Consider the following 22623-nt stretch of genomic DNA (forward strand, 5'->3'; position numbering starts at 1 on the left):
CTATTAAATCACCCCTAAGTCTTCTCTTCTGTAAACTAAACAAGCCCAAATCCCTCAGCCTATCCTCATAGGTCTTGTGCTCCAGCCCCTTAATCATTTTTGTTGCCTTCCGCTAAACCGGCTCCAGCAAATCCACATCCTTTTTATACTGGGGGGCCCAAAACTGGACACAATATTCCAGATGTGGCCTCTCCAGTGTCGAATAGAATAACTACTTCTCTAGATCTGGTCCTCCTAATGCACCCTAGTAAGCTGTTGGCCTTCTAGGCTACAAGGGTACATTGTTTACTCATATCCAGCCTTTCATCCACCATATGCCCTAGGTCCCTTTCCATCGTACTGCTGCTGAGTTAGTCGGTCCCCAGCCTGTAACAATGCTTGGGATTCTTCCGCCCCAGGTGCAGGACTCTACGTGTCTCCTTGTTGAACCGCATCAGATTTCTTTTGTCCCAGTCCTCCTATTTATCCAGGTCACTGTGGATTCTCTCTCTAACCGCCAATGTATCTAACTCTCCACCTAGTTTTGTGTCATCAGCAAACTTGCTGAGGGTGCAATCCAGTCCCTCATCCAGGTCATTAATAAAGATGTTGAACAACACTGGTCCCAGAACCGAGCCTTGCGGCACTTCGCTTGAAACCAGTCACCATCCAGATATTGAGCCATTGACCACTACCCGCTGGGCCCGACCCTCAAGCCAGCTTTCTATCCATCTTATAGTCCAAAGATCCAACCCATATTTCCTTAATGTGTGGACACGAATGTTGTGGGAGACTGTATCAAAACCCACTGACTTCCCCATGTCCACAGAGGTTGTTACCTCATCATAGAAGCTAATCAGATTGGTCAGGCAGGACTTGCCCCTGGTGAATCCATGTTGGCTACTTCTGATCACTTTCCCCTCTTCCAAGTGCTCCAAAATGGATTCCTTGAGGATCCTCTTTTATATTCAAATTTGGCACGTTAACACATGGTTTAAATCGTGATGGGAACTTTCTGAGTCACTATAGGGCCTTGTCTGCATACTTGGCTCAATCTAATTCTTGACCTTCCCCCCCACCCCTCCACTCTCTGATTTGCTCACCTTGATTATCTTTTTCTGATTTGTCCTCCTTGCTTACTGTTTTTGGTTCTCTGTGTCTTAAATATTGAGTCTGTTCTGGTCTGGCTGTGGTCTGAAGAAGTGGGTCTGTCCCACGAAAGCTCACCTAATAAACTATTTTGCTAGTCTTTAAAGTGCTGCTTGGCTGCTTTTTGTTTTGATATTATTTCCCCAGGGATTGAGGTAAGGCTGACTGGTCTATAGTTCCCTGGATTGTCCTTTTTTCCTTTTTTAAAGATGGGCACTATGTTTGCCTTTTTCCAGTCATCCAGGATCTCTCCTGATCTCCAAGAGTCTTCATGGATAATGGCCAAAGGTTCAGCAATGACCTCTGCCAATTCCCTTAGTACCCTTGCGTGCATTAAATCCAGACCCATGGACTTGTGAACATCTAGTTTTTCTAGATAGCTCAGAACTTGTTCCTTCCTTACAGATGGCTGCCTTCCACCTTCCCATACTTCATTGTCTAGGACTGTCATGTGGAAGTTGACTTTGTCCATGAAGACTGAGGCAAAAAAGCATTGAGTACTTCAGTTTTTCCTGCATCATCTGTCACTAGGTTACTTCCCTCATCCAGTAGCGGCCCCATACCTTCTCTGATAACCCGTTTATTGTTACCAAGCCTGTAGAAACACTTCTTGTTACTCTTCTCATCTCTTGCCAGCTGCAGTTATAATTGTGCTTCACTTTCCTGATTACTGCCCGGCATTCTCCAGCCGTATGTTTATCCTTAGTCAGCTGTCCACATTTCCATTTCTTGTATGCATCCTTTTTGAATTTAATCTGACTAAGGATTTCCCCGTTAAGCCAAGCTGGTTGCCTGCCATGTTTGCATTTCTTACTATGCAGCAGGATAGTTTGTTCCTGTGCCTTGAGTAAGACTTCTTTAAAATACTGCCACTTTTCTTCAACTCTTTTCCCCTTCATCTTCGTTTCCCAAGGGATCCTGCTCATCTGTTCTCTCAGGAAGTCGAAGTCTGCTCTCCTGAAATCAAGGGTCTGTATGTTACTGCTCACCTTTCTTCCTTTTGTCCGTATCCTGAAATCTTTGATCTCATGGTCGCTGCAGCCCAGGTTTCCTCGCACTTCTATTTCTTCTACTAGTTTTTCCCTGTTTGTGAGCAGCAGGTCAAGTTGCTCCCAGCCCCGGTCGGTTCCTTCAGCAGTTGTACCAAGAAGTTATCTCCAACATTCTCCAAAAACTTCCTGGATTGTCTGTGTGCTGATGTATTGGTGTCCCAACAGATATCTGGATGATTAAAGTCTCCCATGAGAACCAGGGCCTGTGATTTGGAAGCTTCACTTAGCTGCCTGAAGAAAGCCTCATCCATCTCATCTCCCTGATCTGGTGGTCTATAGCAGACACCAACTACAATATCACCTCTGTTACTTCCGCCTCTAAGTTTAACCCAAAGACACTCAACTGGATTTTCTCCTTCCTCATACTGGAGCTCTGAGCAATCATACTGCTCCCTCACACAGAGCGCAACTCCTCCTCCTTTTCTCCCGTCTGTCCTTCCTAAACAGTTTATAACCTTCCATGACCGTGCTCCAGTTATGCGAATTGTCCCACCAAGTCTCCGTTATTCCAACCACCTCATACTACTTTGACTGTGCCAGGGCCTGTAATTCTTCCTGCTTGTTCCCCAGGCTTCTGGCATTAGTGTACAAGCATCTTTGAAGAGGGGCCGATTGACCCACGTTCTCCTCTTTACCCACGAAACCCACTTGATTGTTCCCTCCTCCCTCCCCCACTTACCTCAGGGCTTGTGTCACCTTCCCCTGACAAACCTAGTTTAAAGCCCTCCTCACTAGAGTGGCAAGCCAGCCTGCAAAAATACTCTTTCCTCACAAACATAATGTGATAGGCAATCCTGTTTTAAACTTTTTAAATAGACAAGTGTGAATGGTTTGGAGAGAAAACAGGCCCAGGTAGGTGAAAAGGCCTCTCTAAGGACACACAGCATGTCATTGGTGAGCCAGGAGTAGAACCAGGTGGGGGTGGTGGCAAGATCCTGGTTTCAGTAAAATCAGTGACAAAACTCTCATTGACTTTGATGGTTTCAGGATTTCACTCTAGGTTTCATGATTCTCAGTCATCTGCCTGCCTGGTGGACTTTAGTGCAATCTTGCCTGGATGATTTAGCTCTTTACTTCAAGATGTCATACCAAGAGAATTTGCTTCATTGCAAGGAAGGGAAAAATAACTCGTGCACACTCATTTCAGAGGCAGCCAATTAAGCATTCATTGTTCACTGATTTTTTTTTTAAGTGAATGGTTTTACTTAGAAAAATGACTTTGCAAAAGTGTTTGGGGAGGGAGGAGGGTTTCGTACTGTGTCATAATTCCAGAAAAAGAGGCCTCTCATGGTAAAATACATTATAGGGTAAATGGCTTAGTTGTCTGTATTAGCCAGAGAGAGTCTTGTGCTTTGAGTTTTGTTTTTATTCCATTTCTGTTCCAATGTCATTGGAGGCGATAAAAGGCTCTGTTGCAGCCACTTGGACTCAGCTATTGGATTATTTCATGCCAAGGGTAGTGTGACTTTACCTTCCCTGTCCTACTTATTGCTGCTGTCTCTTTTAACTCTAACAAAGACTTGTGTTCAGAGCCATTTGTCTGAGGTTCAGTCCCTGGCAATGACCTGCCCAGGGCACTGCATAAAACCAGTAGCAAAGCAGATACTAGTCACAGTGTAGCTTGGAACTGTTTTACAGATCTTCTTGGGAGGAGCTCCTCATGCTAGGTGTTCTGGGAGGAGGGTTTCCTCCAGGTCAAGGTTGAGATTTCATATTAGGCAATCTGACGGAAATGTACAGAGTGTCTGGCTGCCTTAAGCCTTTTCCGGAGCCTACATCACAGGCCTTGATTATCTTTGGAAAGTGTGGAGTTGTTTACGTATACCGTTAGAACTTGCACGCACTGTTCCCTCTCATTTTGTCCACCTGTTTGTGGAATAAATGTTTTTATGTGCACCGAGTCGTGCAGATGTGCACCCCCAGTAGAAACATGTTGCCAGCTGTGAGCATTGTGGGCACGCTGCTAATTAGTTGGGCTGCATGTGATTCCCTCCTGAGTGGCTGCCCAAATGCTCGGTTTACAGGGAACCCTACTTGCATTCTGTGATTACACACACATGTAAAAATTTTATCTACTGAAAGTAGTAGGTTGTTCTAATACAGAAAGTAGATGGAGTCAATGAGGTCATTGAGAAAAGCCATTTACAAAAAAACATTTTGTCAACCAAGAAATTGATTTGCTCAAAAGCCATAGCATGTCTGAAAAAGTAATTTTAAAATCCTGAATATTACAGTTGGCAATTAATGAAGGTCTGTATTCAGGCATAGATTTTACTATGTGCTTCTTCTGGGCTTTTTCTCAATTCCCCATCTGTAAAATGGGGCTGACAATTCCCACTGGAGTTATGATGATAAATTCATTAGTGTTTATGAATAGACTTTGGATACCACAGGGATGGGGGTCAGTTAAATACATAGCTAGTAAGACCCTATCATCACTGTCTGTCTACTTCATAGTCCTCCAAAACTGAATTGAGAGGGAGTGGTTACCGTACCTTATAAGGCTATCTATGCTTTTCCCACTAGTGCCAGCTTTTGAGTATTGCATCAGCATATGGAGATCTGCATGCAGTGCGATATTTACTCAAGGAAGCATTGGTGGCATTACCGACAGAACCCAGTGATGATAATCCAGCTGTGGTGGCGACATATTTTGGACATGAGGACATTGTGAAGGAATTATTGGATTCTTTGTTTGGTAAGTTGTTCGCCTGCCTGTCTGTTGGTGACCAGCTTGTTCTCTGCATTTTCCAGTTCCCTTCTCTTCAGCACGCACGCACGTACACACATGCACTTTTGAACCAGCCTCATGTGATTGCACAGTTATGTTGTAGATTCAAATCAGCAGTATGGTACGGTCTCAGAGTATGCGAATCCAGAGTACACAACCCTGCTCTCACACGGCTGACCCCCGATTCATACTTTGTATAGTAAACCCTCCAGATATGGCCAGGTGTGGGGTGGGACGGAGATCCCCCTGTCAAAGGGAAACAGCTGGCACCAGCCAGCTCTTTCTCTGACTGCTGCCAGGAGAGGAAGGTGTATCTAGCCACCACCACGCTTCCTGGCTCCAGGCACTACCACAGCTCCCAGCTCCAGCTCCAGCTATCGCTGCATACCCCAGATCCAGCTACCGCTGTGTGCCCTGGTCCCAACCCCACAGACCCAGCTCCAACCCCCACAAACCTGGATCAACTCCACCTCCCCATCCCCTCCTGCAGCCCTAATCCATCGCCGATTTAACCTTCCCTGCTCCCCTCCCACACATCAACCCACTGTCCAAGCCCCTGACTCGTGAATTTTGGGGTATGCGAGGGTTGCATGAAACACAACCCTCGCGTATTTTGGGGGATTACTGTACTTTTTCTCTGCCCTCCCTCAAAAAAGAAAGTAGTGGGCAGGATCTGATATCCCCTGTGCCTTGAAACAACCGGGAAAAAATATTCTGTGTTTGCTGACTGGAGATAGATAGGATAAGAGGCCTTTTTTGGCAGTTAATTCCCATCAATCACCACAGCTGTGTTATGTCCCAGGCCAGAAAACAGAGAATATTTTCAGCAATCAACCTCCCATTTTAAGAAATGTTCTGGCACCCTGCAGTGATACATTTCAGATGGGCTATGAGCCACTGCCTGTTGAGAGAGTATTGGTTCAAGCTCATAGAGAGGAGCACATTGTCTTCTCTTTTCTTCTATCTGCACTTTTCTTTTCTGGAGCGTCGTTATTGTGAACACGTTACAGTAAACCCTTGAAATGCGCAAGTTTGAGTTGCTTTTAACTCGCATTAATGCAAATTAAGTGCAACTCAAAATCCTGCTCCCCCCTGGCCCTGGTTCAACACCCTCCCGACCCTGTACAGCCCTGGTTCAACACCCCCCACCTCTGGCTCCAGTTCAAACCCCCCAGCACGTGGCTCTGGCTCAACCCCCGCAGGGCCGTGTGGCTCCAGCTTAAGTTCACCCCCCACACCTCCTGCAGCCCTACCCACCCCAGGCTTAACCTCCCTTCCACTCTCCCATGGCCCCACTCCAGTCTAACCCAAGGACTTACCTTTCAAAAGGAGCTCTAGGTGATCCTGCTGCTTCCCCATCTGCAGAATGTGCAGCTCATGCAAAATTTGAGTTACGAGAGGGGGCATGGGAACGTAACCCTCACATAACTCGAGGCACTACTGTATTTATTTGTTTTAATGATATGAAGTTACTGCTGATGGAAGAGGCTACAGCTCCAAATCCCAGTGTAAGAGCAGATTCAGTATACTTCCTGGTGCAGCCCTAGGAGCCTGCAGCTGCAATACTCTAGCTATCAGGGCAGCCCATTTTAAACACCTGGTTCTTCATTCCTGAGAGCAAAAGTGATTTTTACCATTGACTGCAGTGGAAGCAGGATGAACCTGTTAAAAGACAGGTAGATGAGCTTTTAATTTTTAAAAATATATTAAGAAAGCAAAATAGCATTGGAAATTTTCCATCTCTATTAGAAACAGTTTTGGAGTTGAGTTTAGACATCCCCTTGCCAGGTTTGCAACACAGATGTGTTGGGTCACTGGAACAGAAAGTGACACGGGCTAGACTATATTTATGTCCCAAGCTCAGAAAGGGACAGGGGAGGAAGCAGAACACAGTAAACAGTGACAATTTAATTAGATTTAAAAAACCTTTCACTCTCAGTCATCAACAATAATTTTAGACAGACAGAAAATTTAGTTCAGTTTGAAGATGACCAAGGCCTTTAGACTCCGAAATTAATTGCAATGATCTTATTAGTGATTTCTTTTGCACTTTTTTTCCCTGATTAACAAGCGCCGTAACTGACAGTCGAGTTTTATGCAGGATTCCCTAGTGATTTCCATGGGACTATCCTGTATGGATCAGAACTAGGGCATGATTATGCATGAGCTATCTATCGCATTCCAGGAGTTGTGCTTTGGTAAATTTGCTGCAACGTTTCTTCTTGGAAAGGGATGACCCAGTTAAGATGTTCAAGTCCTTAGCTTACTTGTTTGGCTTTTGGGTTATGAGATTCAGTAGTGTTATGGAGTTGCTAAGGATGAAGAAGGTGAGGTAATTTCCACTGAGAAATGGTTAAGAAGTTGTGTGTAAAAATCAGGCTCCAGCTCCTCTGAACTTTGTGCAGGAATTTACTTGGTAACATAAATGGAAACTGACTGTTGGTTTGTGTGTGGGAAGGTTTATGGGAAATGCCTGGGGTGTAAGCAGAGAGACCAGATCAAGAAGCCATTTAATCATGTAAGGCAAAAGTCAAGCATGTCTCTGCATAAGGCTATCTTGGGGAATGGAGACCACTCCTCATCCACTGATAGAGGGTCAGCTCTGCAACCTGTGGACTCGGTAACCTTCTGGGATTTATGAACCTCTGATCCACCTAATTGCAGCCTGCTAACCTGCCTCTAATCCGTTTTCGGCACTGGCCTCTGAAGAGCCGTGGGTGCAGTGTCCCTGAATGCCTGCTCTGCGGCCCCTCTTCCTCTGGCAGGTCTGATGCATAATGCTGTTCTGGTGCTCGGTGCTGCTGGATGAATGTCGTGAGAACTGCCCATTGGCTTGTTGGGAAATGCAGAGTACCTAGCATCCTCCTCAGTTAAGAAACGAGAGTGCAGCTAGTCAGGTTACAACTCCTTTAAAGGATACTGTAACAGCATAATTTACTGCCTGGCAATCTGAGGCCTCCTCCTCTACATCTTCAACTATCTCATGTCAAACGTAACAAATAAAGCCCATATTTTATTGTTCTGATAGCTCCTAGTAACTTCCAGCGACTCCTGAACTGGATGCTGGCCATCTCCTGCCAGCAGGGACACCTAGCAATAGTTAAATTCTTAATCCTCACCTACAATGCTGACCCTGAGACCTGTGCAGTGAGGAAGAATGAATTTCCAATTCTGATGAGATTGCCGCTGTATGCAGCTATCAAGGCAGGTACGTAATTACGTGTTCTGTGGCAGAGTCCCTTTTTCAATGTTGTCTTCTGAAGAATGGGCCAAACTCTGTTTCCTCCTGTGCAGGTGTCAATGTGGATTGACTTCTGTTGAATTTTTCCGGATTGACCATTCTCAATTTGCTCTGGAGCCTTTTTTCAGTTTTCAGCAGCACCCTGCAAAATGGAACATGTACAAACCATGGGAGAATTCCTCCAGATTCTTGTAATAAATTCAGCAGTTCAGTTTTCTAGTTAGCATATATTTTTATTAAAAAAAAAAAACGCAAACAATCAAATGTATCCATTTAACTGAGCATAACATACCACCGTAGCACTTCCTTCTGGTCACTTGGGAATTAGCTCTTTCAGGCTCCATAGTACCCTCATCCAGTCAATGCCTTGCCCATTGTTACCTGCCTATTTGTTCTCCACCACCTTTTATCAGGACCTATGTCCCTTGCAGACCACAGTGCCCTTCCCTCGAGTTACTGACCTGCCACAGTGTCCCCACTCTCTGGGGTCCTCCCTCTTAGGGAGCCCCAAATCCCTATTTCCAGCTTGCCTTAGTGACCCATTGCTAGCTGTCATCTAGCCCCTTGCCTCAGGGGTAAACTGCATTATGAAATGGCCACTCATCATTGACAAGAGGGATTTGGACCTGCTGTGTTCTGCTTCTCTTGCTGCCTCCCTGCAGTCCTAGTACCCTCAGGCCTTGTTTCAGGCCCTGTAGCCTGGGAATTTGCCTGGCCAGAGCTCCCCCAGCCCTACTCTGTGTTGGGAAGCCCCTGTCACTTCCCTGACAGTAGGTCCCTCCTCTCCACAGCTAGAGTCTTCTTTCCTCCTTTCCTGGAGTCCCAGTTTATACAAACCCAGCTAGGCCTGCATTAGCAGCTAATTGCCTCAGCTCCTCAGCCTCAGGCTTCTCCCAGGGCTGGATTTTAGCCCCTTCCCTGCAGGAACGGGGCCACTACACTACATTACGTCAGATAAATTCTTTGAAATCGAGATCTGATTTGGAATGACTGTCATGCATGCTAAAACATTGCAGCTTCTACAGGGTAAATGGATACATTTGATGGTTTTGGTTCTTTTATCAAAGATAAGGTACAAGATGCTAAAAATGAAGCAGGAATCAAACAAGTACACTTAACTTCATACAGTGTTTTGAAGGTTTGACTGAAGCAAGAAGCATAGCTAGAGGAAATGGGCTTAATTAGTTTAGTTCAGTTCCTTTTTTTATACACCCAAACTGATTTTTTTTAAAAGGGTTAGTTCCATATCATTTATAATGAACAACTCCAGTGGAATCATCTTTTGAAAGCAAGAATACAAACCGTCTGTCTTTTCTTTAAAGGGAATGAAGATATAGCTGTGTTTTTACTTCAGAACGGAGCTTGTTTTTGTTCATACATCCTGATGGACAGTCCTGATTCTAGCAAGCATCTTCTGAGGAAATATTTCATCGAAACAACCTCATTACCTGGTAGCACTCCAGCAAAAACAGTAAGTAACCATTTATCTGTTTTATGAGAAAGTAATATAAGAAAGCATCCTAATAATTGATTCGTCTCTTTACATGTGGTACAATGGCTGTTTTCTTCTAATGTAAGAAGCGTTTTGCTATCATATACAGAGCAATTTGACATGTCTGCTACAAAGTCAGTGATGAAATCTAAACCATAAATAATTAGGCCCATTAAAAGGTATCCTTTTGCAAGCTGGAATATATATATAGTGCTTTTTTTGTGCAGGCACTTGCTGGTACTGAGTACCGGCACCATGGCAGCCCCAGCCATGGGATTGGCTGGGGAGGTGGGTTTAGGAGTTGGCTGAGTACTAGCTTCTGTTTTTTACAAAAAAAGGCACTGCATGTGTATGTGTGTATATATCTGTGTATGTGTGTATATATCTATATATATATATATATATATATATATATCACTTTCTTATTTGGTCACAGACTGCCTGTATGACCATGAGCATCTCTGTATTCTTCAGTTCTCCACCTTTTAGATATGGCCTTTTTTGGTCTGTGTAGACTACAACAATGTCAGGGCAGCCTCTTATTCTATTCATGTATAATGCCTCGCACAGTAGGGCACAGGTACTAGTCAAGGCTGCCATGTACCCCTGCAGTAATAAATTGGTTCATGTATCTTTTCAGGTCACTGATGCAGTGTTTCGAAAGGATGTATGAGGGATGCACACATTTAGTTCCTCTGGGAATAAGAAGCTAAGAAGTTTTAGGTTGATGGAAGGCCATTTCTGACTTAGTCAGTGGCATAAAGCATGACCTTGGGCACATCACGTAATTGTCTTGTGCCTCCCCACCTGTAGAATATGACATGTTCCCAACTATGAGATGTTGACATGCTTACTAAATTGTAAAATTACTTTTTGATCCTCAGATGAAAGGTTCGGTGTTAATGCAAAATATTAATATATTTCACTGTTTCTATCATAGTTGTTCAACTACACAATCCTCTTTATTACTTCACCTTCAGTTATGCACAGCTCTCTCTTACCCAAATTGTGTGGTATCCCACAACATCTGTTTTCAGAGCTTCAAGATAGGTGCGGTGTTCTTTTGTTTAAAAAAAAAACCAAAAAACAAAAATGAGCCAGTACTCAGCTGGCTCCCCACCATCAGCCAGTCCCACGTCTAGGTCTGCTGAGGTGCCAGTACTCAGTATCAGCAAGTACCAGTATAAAAAAGCACTGGATAGGTGTATAAATTATGAATAGAACACTTTCTCTCAATACTCGAGACCCTTAATTGTCTCAGATTACTCCACTTTTTCCTTGATAGTTAGATAACAGAAGTTAAAAATGAGTATCTAATCCTGAGTCTTTAATATTCATGTTCTTCATAGAAAATGGGTGAGGGAGATGACATTGGCAAAAAGCTCTTCTTGCACAAATCTCATTGCAGGGTCAGCACCAGTGTTTGTCCAGCTCTTTGCACAATAGGACCTCAGTTCTGGTTATAGACATAAGAAGTATTTGGCTCTAGTGTCATATACTTTTCCCTTCTCTGTGTGATTGCTAAGCCTCCTTCCAACAACTGAAGATAAAGCTGTGCCAGAGAGGAACTTCAGTCTATGCATGTCAATTCCATTTTACCCAGTTGTCCTTTGGTTTACCAAATCTCTGAATTTAATCAGGAGTGCTAAATTCTACCTTGCTCAGGCCTTGTCTACACTCAAGCGTTATACCAGCATAGCTACAAGCCAGCAAAATTCCTAGGTAAGAGGGTTTCTATCAGTACAGCTAACTTCCTTTGTGGAGGTGGTGTTCTTAGACTGACAGAAAAAAGTCCTGCTGTCCGTTTCGGCTGTGTCTACCCTACAGAGCTATGTGGATCTAACTGTAAAAGCACAGGCTCTGTAATGTAGATATTGCCTCAGGTTTATAAGGTCTGTGATGAGAATGATTCTTGCAAGCAGGGCTTGTTTCTAATTAACCCAGTGGAAAGGACTGCACAATACATTCTTCTTTACATTTTCAAATCCACATGTTAGAACCTAATATTAGATATAAAGCACTGGGGCTCAGGTATTGAAAGGACATCAGGAACACGAATTGCTGGTGCTGACACCCTTAAGTTCCTTGTAAATGTTCAGCTGTGATTTTTATGTCTATTCATTCTATGTCTATATAACCCTCACCAAAGTACCCACGAGCTATAAAATATGGAAAACCTCTATGGACCAAATTATGAGAGACGTGCTGGTAAGGAATGCTTTTACATGCATACAGCCTTCTACAGGCAGGACACAGGACACACATTTGAGCACAGATCTGAAGAAGTGAGTCTGTCCCCCGAAAGCTCATCAACTAATAAATTATTTGGTTAGTCTTTTAAGTGCTACTGGACTGCTTTTTTGTTTTGATATAATATAGACTAGCACGGCTATCTCTCTGTTACTATTTGAGCATAGAAATAAAGTTTATTTTGCAGAGTTTATGAGCTACATGCACAAGTGATCATGTAAAAAAGGGAAAGCACTTAAAAGGACATGACTACAAACATAGACCACAGTGAAAAACTATTATTCTATGGATACAAATATTGTCCTGTCACTGCATTATTGACAGTCCCGTGGCAGTTTTATAAAGTCAGGCAGATTCATCCTTGTCTCTTTTTTAACACCACTAACCTGTACATTGTGGTCTGCAACCAAGATTGAAAGACACTATCCACTTAAGTGAAAAAAATCTCTATTGAAGTTGTTTTTTTAACAGGGTACACAAAACCAATTTTCACCAAAACTGGACAGTTTCCCAGTCTGCAGAATTGCCCAGAATGTGGCTTACTATGCAGCAATAAATTGTCCTATGTGAAACATCCAAGTTTAGGCTCTCCATCAATCTATCACCTTAACTCCGTGATTATATGTTACTGTCGCTTCACAAGAGGATGATGCTTGTAAATTTAGGGGTTGCATTATGTAATGTAAGAAAGGGACTGCATGTCACTATGTCACAGAAACAGGAGGTGAGTGTCTATAACATTAAGGACATTTCACTCTGGAGCTAGCACAGTAGTTTCATATGAGACTTCAAAGGGAGGGTAGATGGAAAAAAAAGTGATGATATATATAAAGTTATATGTTAGCTTTTGATAGCAGATGAATAAAAGGAAATTAATTAAGCCCAGGAGCATCTGAATAGCAGCCGAGACAACTAAGTAATACATTGCTTGTGCAGAAGAGAAGCTCTCCAACTGAGTAGATATTCCACTTGAATACATTGCAGAATGCAAGTGTGAAGAGCAGTAAGGGGATTTGTTTTCCTTTAACTTAGACTGTTATAAATGGCTGACTACTTTCTGTTGTCACACCAAGAGTGAAGAAGAGAGTTTTGAATGATGAATCAATGCCAGAAACTTGGCTCTGTTTCTCATGGTTACTGTTTATTTTTGTGTGTTGAATATTTTAATTTTTTCTGTTTCAATTAGCTTTGATGTACTGGGCCAAAATTCCCACCAACTGTAAATCCCCTGACTTCAAAGACTCCTGCCAGGCATGAAATCAGCCTTATGTGTTTTCAAAGCTCAGTGTTTTTGAATTACTGGAGTCACAACAGTTGAAGAAAACGCTTACATGTGTGCTTAACATTGACTGCGTGCTTATGTGCTTTCCTTACTAGGGATGGTTTGCTGAATCAGGGTTGAGATGAACATAATGCCAGTGAAAGAGGAAGAAAGTCAATATCTTTTCTTCTTTCCCCTAATTAAATCGAAGTCTGGACAATAGCAAGCAGTCAGGTAGATGGTGGCTCATTTGGCACCAGACACCAATGGAAGCTCATGGAAATTAGAGGCATGTACTTACTCTCTCCTTTTGGAAAACAAAAAAGCAGTCAAGTAGCACTTTAAAGACTAACAAAATAATTTATTAGGTGAGCTTTCATGGGACAGACCCACTTCTTCAGACCAGCTCAGCTAGCTGGTCTGACTAGTCGTGATTAGCACGGCTCACTCTCTGTTTCTCTCCTTTTGGGTGAGAGAGTTCCAGCTCAAGATGACGCCAAAAAAAATTGAGAGAGAGAGAGGGAGAGAGAGAGCGCGAGTGCTCCATCTTTGGGTGAAAAGCATCCCAGTTAGAACTGGCCTTTTGCAAAGGAGCGAATTTCAGGGAGTAGGCATAAAAGGCTTTAATAGGACAGGCTGTTTACACCTACCGCACTTTTCAGCCAGCTGCAGTGCTGTAAAGAGCACTACTGGCTTCTACCCCATCACGCTTCACAGGGAGAAAGATGAGGAGGGCTATTTCTTGTGATTTTCTTATGTCTGCTTCTCTTTTTTCCTAATGTAAAAATCAACCCAACCAACCCTGCAATAAAAAGAGGAAACATTCTGTTTATATAGGAACACACTGAAATCACCTGAATATCCACTGCATTGAAGTGTAGGTTTAGTAGGGAACAGATTTTAGATATTGAGATGAATGTGGCCTGTGCATGGTTATCTAATAACTTTCTAGCTGCACAGAGTGTGAAGAATATTTTTTTCCATTACAAATTGGAAAAGACTAAAAGAAAGTGTTGCCGTTTTCCTAATGAACTATTTTGCCTTTGTGTGTGCGCGCGCGCGTGTGCATGCACGAGAGAGAGAGAGAGAAAGAGAGAGAGAGAGAATCTCCTCTGACCTCTTCACCATGCATATGTCTGATTTTTGCTGTCAGTTATTCCATTGCTGATGTAAAAATCTTTATTGGCTATAGTCCAGTCTCACTCTGGCATTATTGCCATTGACAGAAGTGGGCCTATAATCCTTACCTTGTCAAGGGTTTATCAGACAGCCTTGGTTTCCAGTGCATAATATTTGCTCTTCAGTAATTGATAAATCAGCTTCATTGCACCCAGTAAAAGAATTTTAGCTAGGAAAGAAATTTAGAAAGTAATTTAGCTAGGAACTATTTTTATTCTTCTGTATATAATCAAGTAGCCAGCTCCTTGTCAAAATTTGTTAGTATTGAAACCAGCAAGTTGTTCACAGGCAAGATGTGTGTTTGGACTCTTAGTCTATTGGGATTTGAAAGTATGGGGCATGCTCTTCGGAACCAATAATAGAATAGTTGTATTGCCCTGATTCAACGTCACTATAAACTATTTATTCTAATCTGTGGGGTTCTTTGACATTAATTGAGACAAGGTTGTCTGTAAAGCTAGGGGAGATAAATGCTAGCTAGCAAAGAAAGCTCCTTTTCTGATGCCATTGCTGGCAAATTTTGTTTCAATGTATTATGGTCTAATCACAAAATCCAGGGCCACATTCATCCCTGTTGTAATCTCATTTACTTTAGTTTGTTAACACCAAGGATACAAGGTTTGGTTTATGCCTTCTGGCTTCAATGGCTCATATATAAGAACATTGTGAGTCCAAGATTCAAAATCAGAAGGACAAGTCTGTGCAAATACCTTAATGACATGATTTGCAAGATGCCCAGGAGATTTGGATGCTCTGTTCCCATTACTTTTAATGGGAATTTGAGTCTAATCCTTTATATGGCTTTGGAAGTCAGCCTGAATACTACAACAATAGATTTTGATAGCATTAAATACCTCAGAATCATGATCTGCATTTTCTTTGTAAAAGTTACACAGTAATTAAGGGTTCAGATAAGAATAAGAGGCAGTTGAGACACATGGTCTTATCTGCATCCACAGAAGCACGGTAAATCTATCCTATTATTATTTCTTATGCTTATGTTAGTGCCTAGGACCTGACTGAGAATGGACCCTATTGTGCTACGCCCTGTACAAACATAGATACAGCCCTCTCCTAGTTCTTTACCATCTTTAGAGACAAGCTAGACAAAGGGCAGAGGAAGGAGACAGAACACAGAAGCTGCACAAACAATATAATGGCAAATTATGTGTTAGCACTATCATTTTATGCTTCTATTGAGACTTTTTCAATGGTGTTGTGTTAAGAGGCGATTAGCTTGATGGAGAGACAGAGAGAGGAAGGGAGGGGGTGGAGCCCAGAGAGGAGACTGTTCAGCGTGAGAACTGTAGAGAACAGTCTGACACCACCACCTATGTCCCTCAGCCCATGCTTCAACAGCTCTGTACAGCTGCTGTGCCCCTGTCAGTCACGATTCTGTTACCCTCTGCTGTTTCTTTCCAAAAACGTCACCTGGCTGAGGGGACTGGGGTACCACATGGCCTCTAGTGCCCTGAAAGGGTGGTAATAGTTGTCTCTTGGACCCACTGGCAAGTAGCTCATCACCGTGATACTTAAAGGACATTATAGGTAGTGGATTTTTGCCTTGAAATATTCTCACTGTTCTCCCAGAGTCATATAGGGCCTAATCCAAAGCCTGCTGAAGTCACTGGAAATCCTTCTGCCAAAAGAAGTGAACTTTGGATGCTTAGAATACATAAAACCTTTCATTTCCAGCTTCCCTGGGGCTCATCGATCCCACATGTGTGCATCAATTTGCAGCGGGGAGCTGGGGGAAACCCTGAGAATATTTCCATATCCACCTCCCTGCAAAAGTTAAAAGGACTGACTGACTGTTGACATAGAACTCAGGTGTGAAGTATTTTCCTTGTGTTCCTAGCCCTCAGGTGTCCTTGATTTTCATTGCGCATTCTAGGCTTTACGGTAACAATCAGTTTCACATATACAAAATGGGAAGTGACACCCTAGGATGGAGTACTTTGGAAAAGGTTCTAGGGGCTATACTGGACCACAAACTGAGCAGGAGTCTGCGTGTGACATTTATCGGAGGGGTAGCCGTGTTAGTCTAGATTTGTAATAGCAACGAAGGGTACTGTGACACCTTATCGACTAGCAGAAAAGTTCTGAGCTCAAAAAAAAGTTTTCATGCTTAAAACTTTTCTGTTAGTCTGTAAGGTGCCACAGGACCCTTCATTGCTGTGTGTGACATTGTTGAAAAAAAAAAATCTAACATGACTCTGGAATGCATTAACTGAAGTGGTGTGATCAAGACATGAAAAGTAATTCTTAGGCCTCAGTTGCAGTATTGTGTCCAATTGTGGGCACCACATTTCCTAAAAAAATTGGAGAAGGTCCAAAGAAGAACAAGTAAAATGCTTAAAGGTCTAGAAAACATGACCTATGAGAGAAAGTTAAAATAATTGGGTTTGTTTAGTTTGGAATTGAGAAGGCTGAGTGGGCATATGATAACAGCTTTCAAGTACCCAAAAGGATGTTACAAGGAAAAGGGAGAAAAATTATTCTTCTTAGCCTCTGATGATAGGACAAGAAGCAATGGGCTTAAATTGCAGCAAGGGAGGTTTAGGTTGGACATTAGGAAAAATATCCTAACTGTCAGGGTGGTTAAGTACTGAAATAAATTGCCTAGGGTGGTTGTAGAATCTCCATCACTGGAGATGCTTTAGAACAGGTTGGATAAATATCTAACAGGGATGATATAAATGCTCCTTCATCCTACTGGGAGGGCAAGGGACTGTACTTGATGATCTCTTGTGGTCCTTTCTAGTTCTAGGATTATATGAAATAATAATAGTGACGATAATGCTAGTGGCACCTTAGACTATTAACACTGAAATGACCTTTGAAATATAACTTCACTGTTTTAGTTTTGTTCTTGCATCTTGGATGAGGAGGCTCTGCTTATGGAAGGTTTCAGGTACAGTCCCAACTCCCACTCCAGTCTGTATTGCAGTATAAAGTATATAGAAAGACACTTTACCCAGCTGATGGAGGATTCCCCCAGTGGGGGTTACCTCAGGTGATGGAGAGCTTCGGTCCTAACAAAGTGGGCATATGAGGCATGGCTGGAACACTGCTGGGCTCCAGTGCTCCCTACTTGCTGGAGTGGTTGGTTGGGCTCATAACCAACTGAGCACAACTAAGGCTATGTCTCTAAAGAGAGCTAGTGAGTATAAACAGCCATGTAACCATAGTAGCGTGGGCAGGCCTGCCGATTGGTTGAAGGGAGGGGAAATGGCGCAGTTGCCCCCAGACCCAATGTTTCAGCAGCGGCAGCCAGAGCTCTGGACCCCTTGGAAATGCAAAGGCTGTGCTGCTGCAGATGCTTGCAGCTCTGAGAGAGTTTAGGGAGGGGTCAGTGCTGTGGTCAGGCAGCCCTGAGAGCTGATTGCTCTTGGCCCCATCCCAGGGCAGGGTGCCAGGCCTGCCTTCCACCTTGCCCTGGGGACCACAGCAGCTGTCGGCACTGCTGAGCATGGGTAGGGGCAGTGGAGATCTGACTGAGCCCTGCTAAGTGCAAACCCTCCTGAAACCAATGGGTATGTACTTAACAAGACTAAGCTGTGCGCTTTCTGCTGCTGCCCATGCTTCCACGCCTACACTGCCATGTACAATGGCACTAGCTCAATGAGAGGCACTGCCAGTACATGTACACAAGCAGGGGAATCACATCACTAGCTTGTAGTGTGGACATATTTTCAGAGTAGTAATGAGGCTATTAGGTGACAGCCAGCTGGCCCCAGGATAGGTAGCAAAGGTAGCATATGGCCACCTAGTATCTAAATCCTTCCCCCAGTCCTATGCTGAGAGCTGCTTGTTTGGGTTGCTTGGCTCTACTTCTTAGGCCTACCATCTCCTGATGTTTAAATGCAAAAAAATTTGTCATTGAGGTAGTAATTGGAAACTTATGTAATGTTTCAATTCTTCTGTATATAGAGGGGACCTAATTCTTCTCTCTGTTTCCCATAAGGGAGAGGGACCCAGATCGGATTCCTCTCACACCAATGCATGGAGCTGCATTGCCACTTTACCTCTTTCCTCACAGAGAAGAATCTCCGTAGGTACATGGATAGCTGAGAGGAGGCAGGGAGCATGGGCCTTGTAAACCCAGGATTGTGAGGACAGTCCTTGAGGCGGGCCTTCCAAGAGTCTGGGGCAGGTTAGATTAAGAAAAAAAAAATCTGTCGGGGTGGTGATATGTCTTGCTATGAATGCAGGGGATTGGACTCAATGCCTGAGATCAAGTTTATTTGAGAAACTTTTACCAGCATAGTAATGTTGGTTTGTGATATGATTTTTTGATTGATTGTTTTGCAGATTTTCCATACTGGCAAATAGTATTTGGGTAGACAGAGTTATAGCATCATAAAATCTATATAAGCTTTTTGCCGATATAAGCTGTGTCAATACTAGAAGGTTTTGCTGGTATAGCGAAGCTGGTAAATCTAGAGTAGGCCTAGCGTTAGGTAGGCTTCCTGAATCTCTCACATTTGAATCTGGGAAATGACCAGGAAGAAATTTTGCACTATATCTAAACCGTGTTTTCACCCTTCAGGTGAAAAGGTTTTTCCCATGTTGTGGATGAGTTAGCTGAAGTTTTACTAACCCCTGCAACTCTGTTGTATCAGTACTAATTAGCAGCATCCCTCTGATTGCATTCTGGAGTGATGGTAGTGGAGGATTATGCCCAGACCTGTCTGTGTTTTATACTCGTACCATAACTCAAAAGCGTGCCCACTGATTTATGCCACAGGCTATATTTGAATTTGCTCTTGGGCTGATCCAAATTTCAGCTGGGAGTAAATGTTTACAGCTGACATAGAAAATGTAACCACTAGAGTTTATAATGACCAGACTATTAATTAGATGGGTACAAGAGACCCTAGGGTAAAACAGCATTCACTTAAGCTACATCTACACTTGCACCCTGCTTTTGGAAGAGGGATGCTAATGAGACACATTGGGATATGCTAATGAGGCATTGCAATGAATATGCAGCACCTCATTAGCATAATGGTGGCAGTGGCACTTTGAAAGGACTGCTTTCAATCGCATGTGGCTCATCTACATGGAATCCTTTTCAAAAGGACCCCGGAGATGTCAAAATCCCCTTATTCCTATAACCAAATAGGAATAAGGGGGTTTTGATGTCTGCAGGGTCCTTTTGAAAAGGGCCCCAAGTAGATGAGCCACACACAATTGAAAGTGCCACTTTCGAAGTGTGTTGCTGCCATTATGCTAATGAGGTGCTGCCTATTCATTGGAATGCCTCATTAGCATATCTGAATCCCATATCCTCATTAGCATATCACTTTCAAAAGAGGGGTGCTTGTGTAGACATGGTCTTAGTGTTGTTGTAGACACCTCAGAAATGTCCTTTGCAAAGGATGCTCTATAGCCACCATGGCACTGGACTCCCTGGGTAATTTGATTTCCTACTGCCAACTGGTACAGGCTGTATTGGATGCTGTGGCCATACAGCAGTGTGTTGTGTTTGTCCCTGGGTGTGTGTCTCACCCTCTGTGCTTCAGTTTCCTTCTTAATTCACAGGGAGGGTCTGAGGTTTATTAGTGAATATTTGATAAGTGTTTTCATGTCTGTTTCCTACAGATTGTTACTGTTACTTGTTAGACTACACAAGAATTTATGTTTAATTCTTCTTTCCTCTGCATCTTAACTATTTGTTCTTCATTATCTGGAAATGTATCTACCAAATAAGTGTTTGGGATCAACCTGGAAACCCCCTTTTCACTTCCTTTTTATTTAAATAAATTGTAAAAGGAAATGAAAGCAGCCTATCAGTTGCTTACTGCCTCCTTGTGGTGCATTCATGAATCACTCCATTAGCCAAGTATTTGGCATTTTGCATTGTATGATATAGCATCTGAAATGGCTCTTGAGGTAAAATGGTCAAATGCCTCTAAATCTCCTTTTCAGCTCCAAGCACATGTATGGTCATTAGGCTCCCAGGTTACTTGGGCACTTCTGAAAATGTTGCCCCTTGTATTTTTTCAAGGAGGAAATGATCACACACAAAGCCCCTACTGTGGTCACTGACTGAGACAATTCACTCTTCTCATGCTCCAGCACCAAGGGCAGGGAGGTAGAGAAGGGGGAACTGAGGTTCAGGGCTTCCCCCAGGCCAGACTAAGTATTCTGGGTACCTGAGGTGGGACCAAAAATGGGGAGTCAGGGTTCAGTGTATGGGAGGCAGCTGCTTGGGAGCAGGTGTGAGGTGTGGGTGGGAGGGAGGATGCAGGATCAGGTTGGGGTAGATGAAGGAGTGGGCTGCAGGTGGGTGTTTAGGGTCTGGGTGGGAGGGAGGGGGAGTACAGGAACTCTTTGAGAGTGGGAGTCTTGGCAGGATGAGGGTGCAGGAGCAGGGTGGTAGTGAAGGTGTCTAGTCAGGAGGGTATGCAGGAGCAGGGTTGGGGGTTTCTTGGCTGGAGGAGGGAGCAGGAGAGGGGGGCTTACCTCTTCCTGCTGCCACCCCTCCCCTGGCTGGGGGAACAGCAGTGGGGAGAAAAGCTTCCTTGAGAGGCTTTTCTCCCACTGCTCAGCCTCAGCCCACCCCCACCTGCTCCAGAATTTTGGCCAATCAGAGAAGGCAGAGGAAGCCTTTCTCCAGCCAGTACTATGCTGCCATTACCCCAGCCAGGGGAGAGGGAAGGGGAATGGCAGTGACACTTCCTGCCCCCACGAGGTAGAGCCCATGGGCCAGACCTGGACCTGACTTGCATGACAGTGGCCTGCAAGGCTTGGGTCTCTACACCCTGAACTGCCCTGGGCCAGATGCTGGGGAGGGGAACCCTGGGGGCCGGATCCAGGCAAGCTATGGTCTGGATCGGCAGCATGGGCTGGGAATTCCCCACCCCTGTTTTAGACTTCAACAACTTTCAGAGTCTCTTTGAACAATGGGTAAATGTTATTTGTGTGCTGTGGTCACAGGCTTCAATGGTACAGAATCAACAATGGAGTGGTTGCCCAAATTGTGTCTCATAATACATGGTGCTATTACAACAGTTTAGTTCTAAATTCATGAGCAAATTGCCTCCATTTGCCAATTCCCTTTCCAATAGGGCATCTCTCATTCTTTCAGTGGTCTGAACGTGCTATTGTAGAACACTCCTGGAAATGGCTCAGAGCTGGTGATGTTCCCAGGTTTCATCAGGAAGAATGATACATGTGCAAGTTTCACAAACAGCCCACCTGCAATAAGTTTTACTTTACTGTGGCCAGTCCCCTGTAGGAACTCCCTCTTAGGGCTAGCTCATACCGTGCGGTTTTGGACTGCTGTTGCTAGACCAGTGTACCTGCAGCATGGTGTGGACCTCTCATGTGGGCATGACTTGTACTGGTATAATTTCCCATACTTTGGCCACAGTGATTCATGACATTTTAATGCAAGTGCAACCTGTCCACCCGTTGGGCTTGCACTAACTCCTTTCCACAAGCACCTAGCATTCCTTGAGTGCGTCACATTCTGTCCCACATTTCAGAGGTAGATGCAATCCTTCACCTGCTCCACGCATGCAACTCTAAACTAGTTCTTGTCAGTGTGTCACATGGAGGAAATCTAATCTCTACATCCATAGGTGCAAGGATCCTTCTAATAAGTTGACAGTATTGTAAGAAGCCCTGGCTTTATTGCCATAAGGCAAGTGAGTGATATTGCAATTGTGTTTTGTTCTTTCTTTGGCATACAGGCTCTGTCTGTGATCTGGTCAAACCTCAAGCTGCCTTGGGTGGATCTGGACTGGCTGATTGATATCTCATGTCAGATAATTGAGCTTGATCTATCTGCCAACTGCTTGACCACCCTGCCATCTGTGATTCCATGGGGACTAATAAACCTCAGAAAATTAAACTTATCTGACAACCAGCTGACCGAACTGCCCAGCGTCCAGTCATCTGATGAAATTATATGCACAAGGTGTGTGTGCTGTATTCTTAACTCAAAGAATAGGAAGTGCGAAGAGCTGCTTCAGATCAATCAGTTGTGCACATGTGACAGGCTGAAAACTGAAGAGAAGAAATGAACCTAAGCCCCTTTGTTAGATGAAAAACTTCTTGGTTTTATATTTTATGGTTTTAACGTACAAAGACTCACTACTGCACTGTACTTTGTGATAAAGTTATTTCTGAGTTAATTACCAGGATGGTTATGTTTTAAAGTGTAGTGTTTGTCATGACTTGTGAGAATATGTCATACCAAGTGGAGCTAAAAATAGGATAAAATAGATGTCTTTATACAATATTAGTCATTGCTCATGCTTTTACTTACATTTTGTT

The 22623-nt window shown here is 43.6% G+C and overlaps 1 protein-coding gene across 7 annotated transcripts in view; it reads left to right on the forward strand.

Annotated features, from left to right (window-relative positions):
- The window catches only part of LRRK1 (leucine rich repeat kinase 1), a 132298-nt gene that overhangs the window by 36318 nt on the left and 73357 nt on the right, over window positions 1-22623 (forward strand). For all 7 annotated transcript variants that reach the window (XM_075006425.1, XM_075006424.1, XM_075006427.1 and 4 more), the window contains 4 exons: window positions 4707-4878; window positions 7940-8119; window positions 9475-9623; window positions 22038-22264. In XM_075006425.1, coding sequence (XP_074862526.1) covers window positions 4707-4878; window positions 7940-8119; window positions 9475-9623; window positions 22038-22264 — 728 coding nt within the window. The remainder of the gene's footprint in view (window positions 1-4706; window positions 4879-7939; window positions 8120-9474; window positions 9624-22037; window positions 22265-22623) is intronic.

The sequence above is a fragment of the Carettochelys insculpta genome, chromosome 12 (assembly GCF_033958435.1).
Source record: "Carettochelys insculpta isolate YL-2023 chromosome 12, ASM3395843v1, whole genome shotgun sequence".
NCBI lineage: Eukaryota > Metazoa > Chordata > Testudines > Carettochelyidae > Carettochelys > Carettochelys insculpta.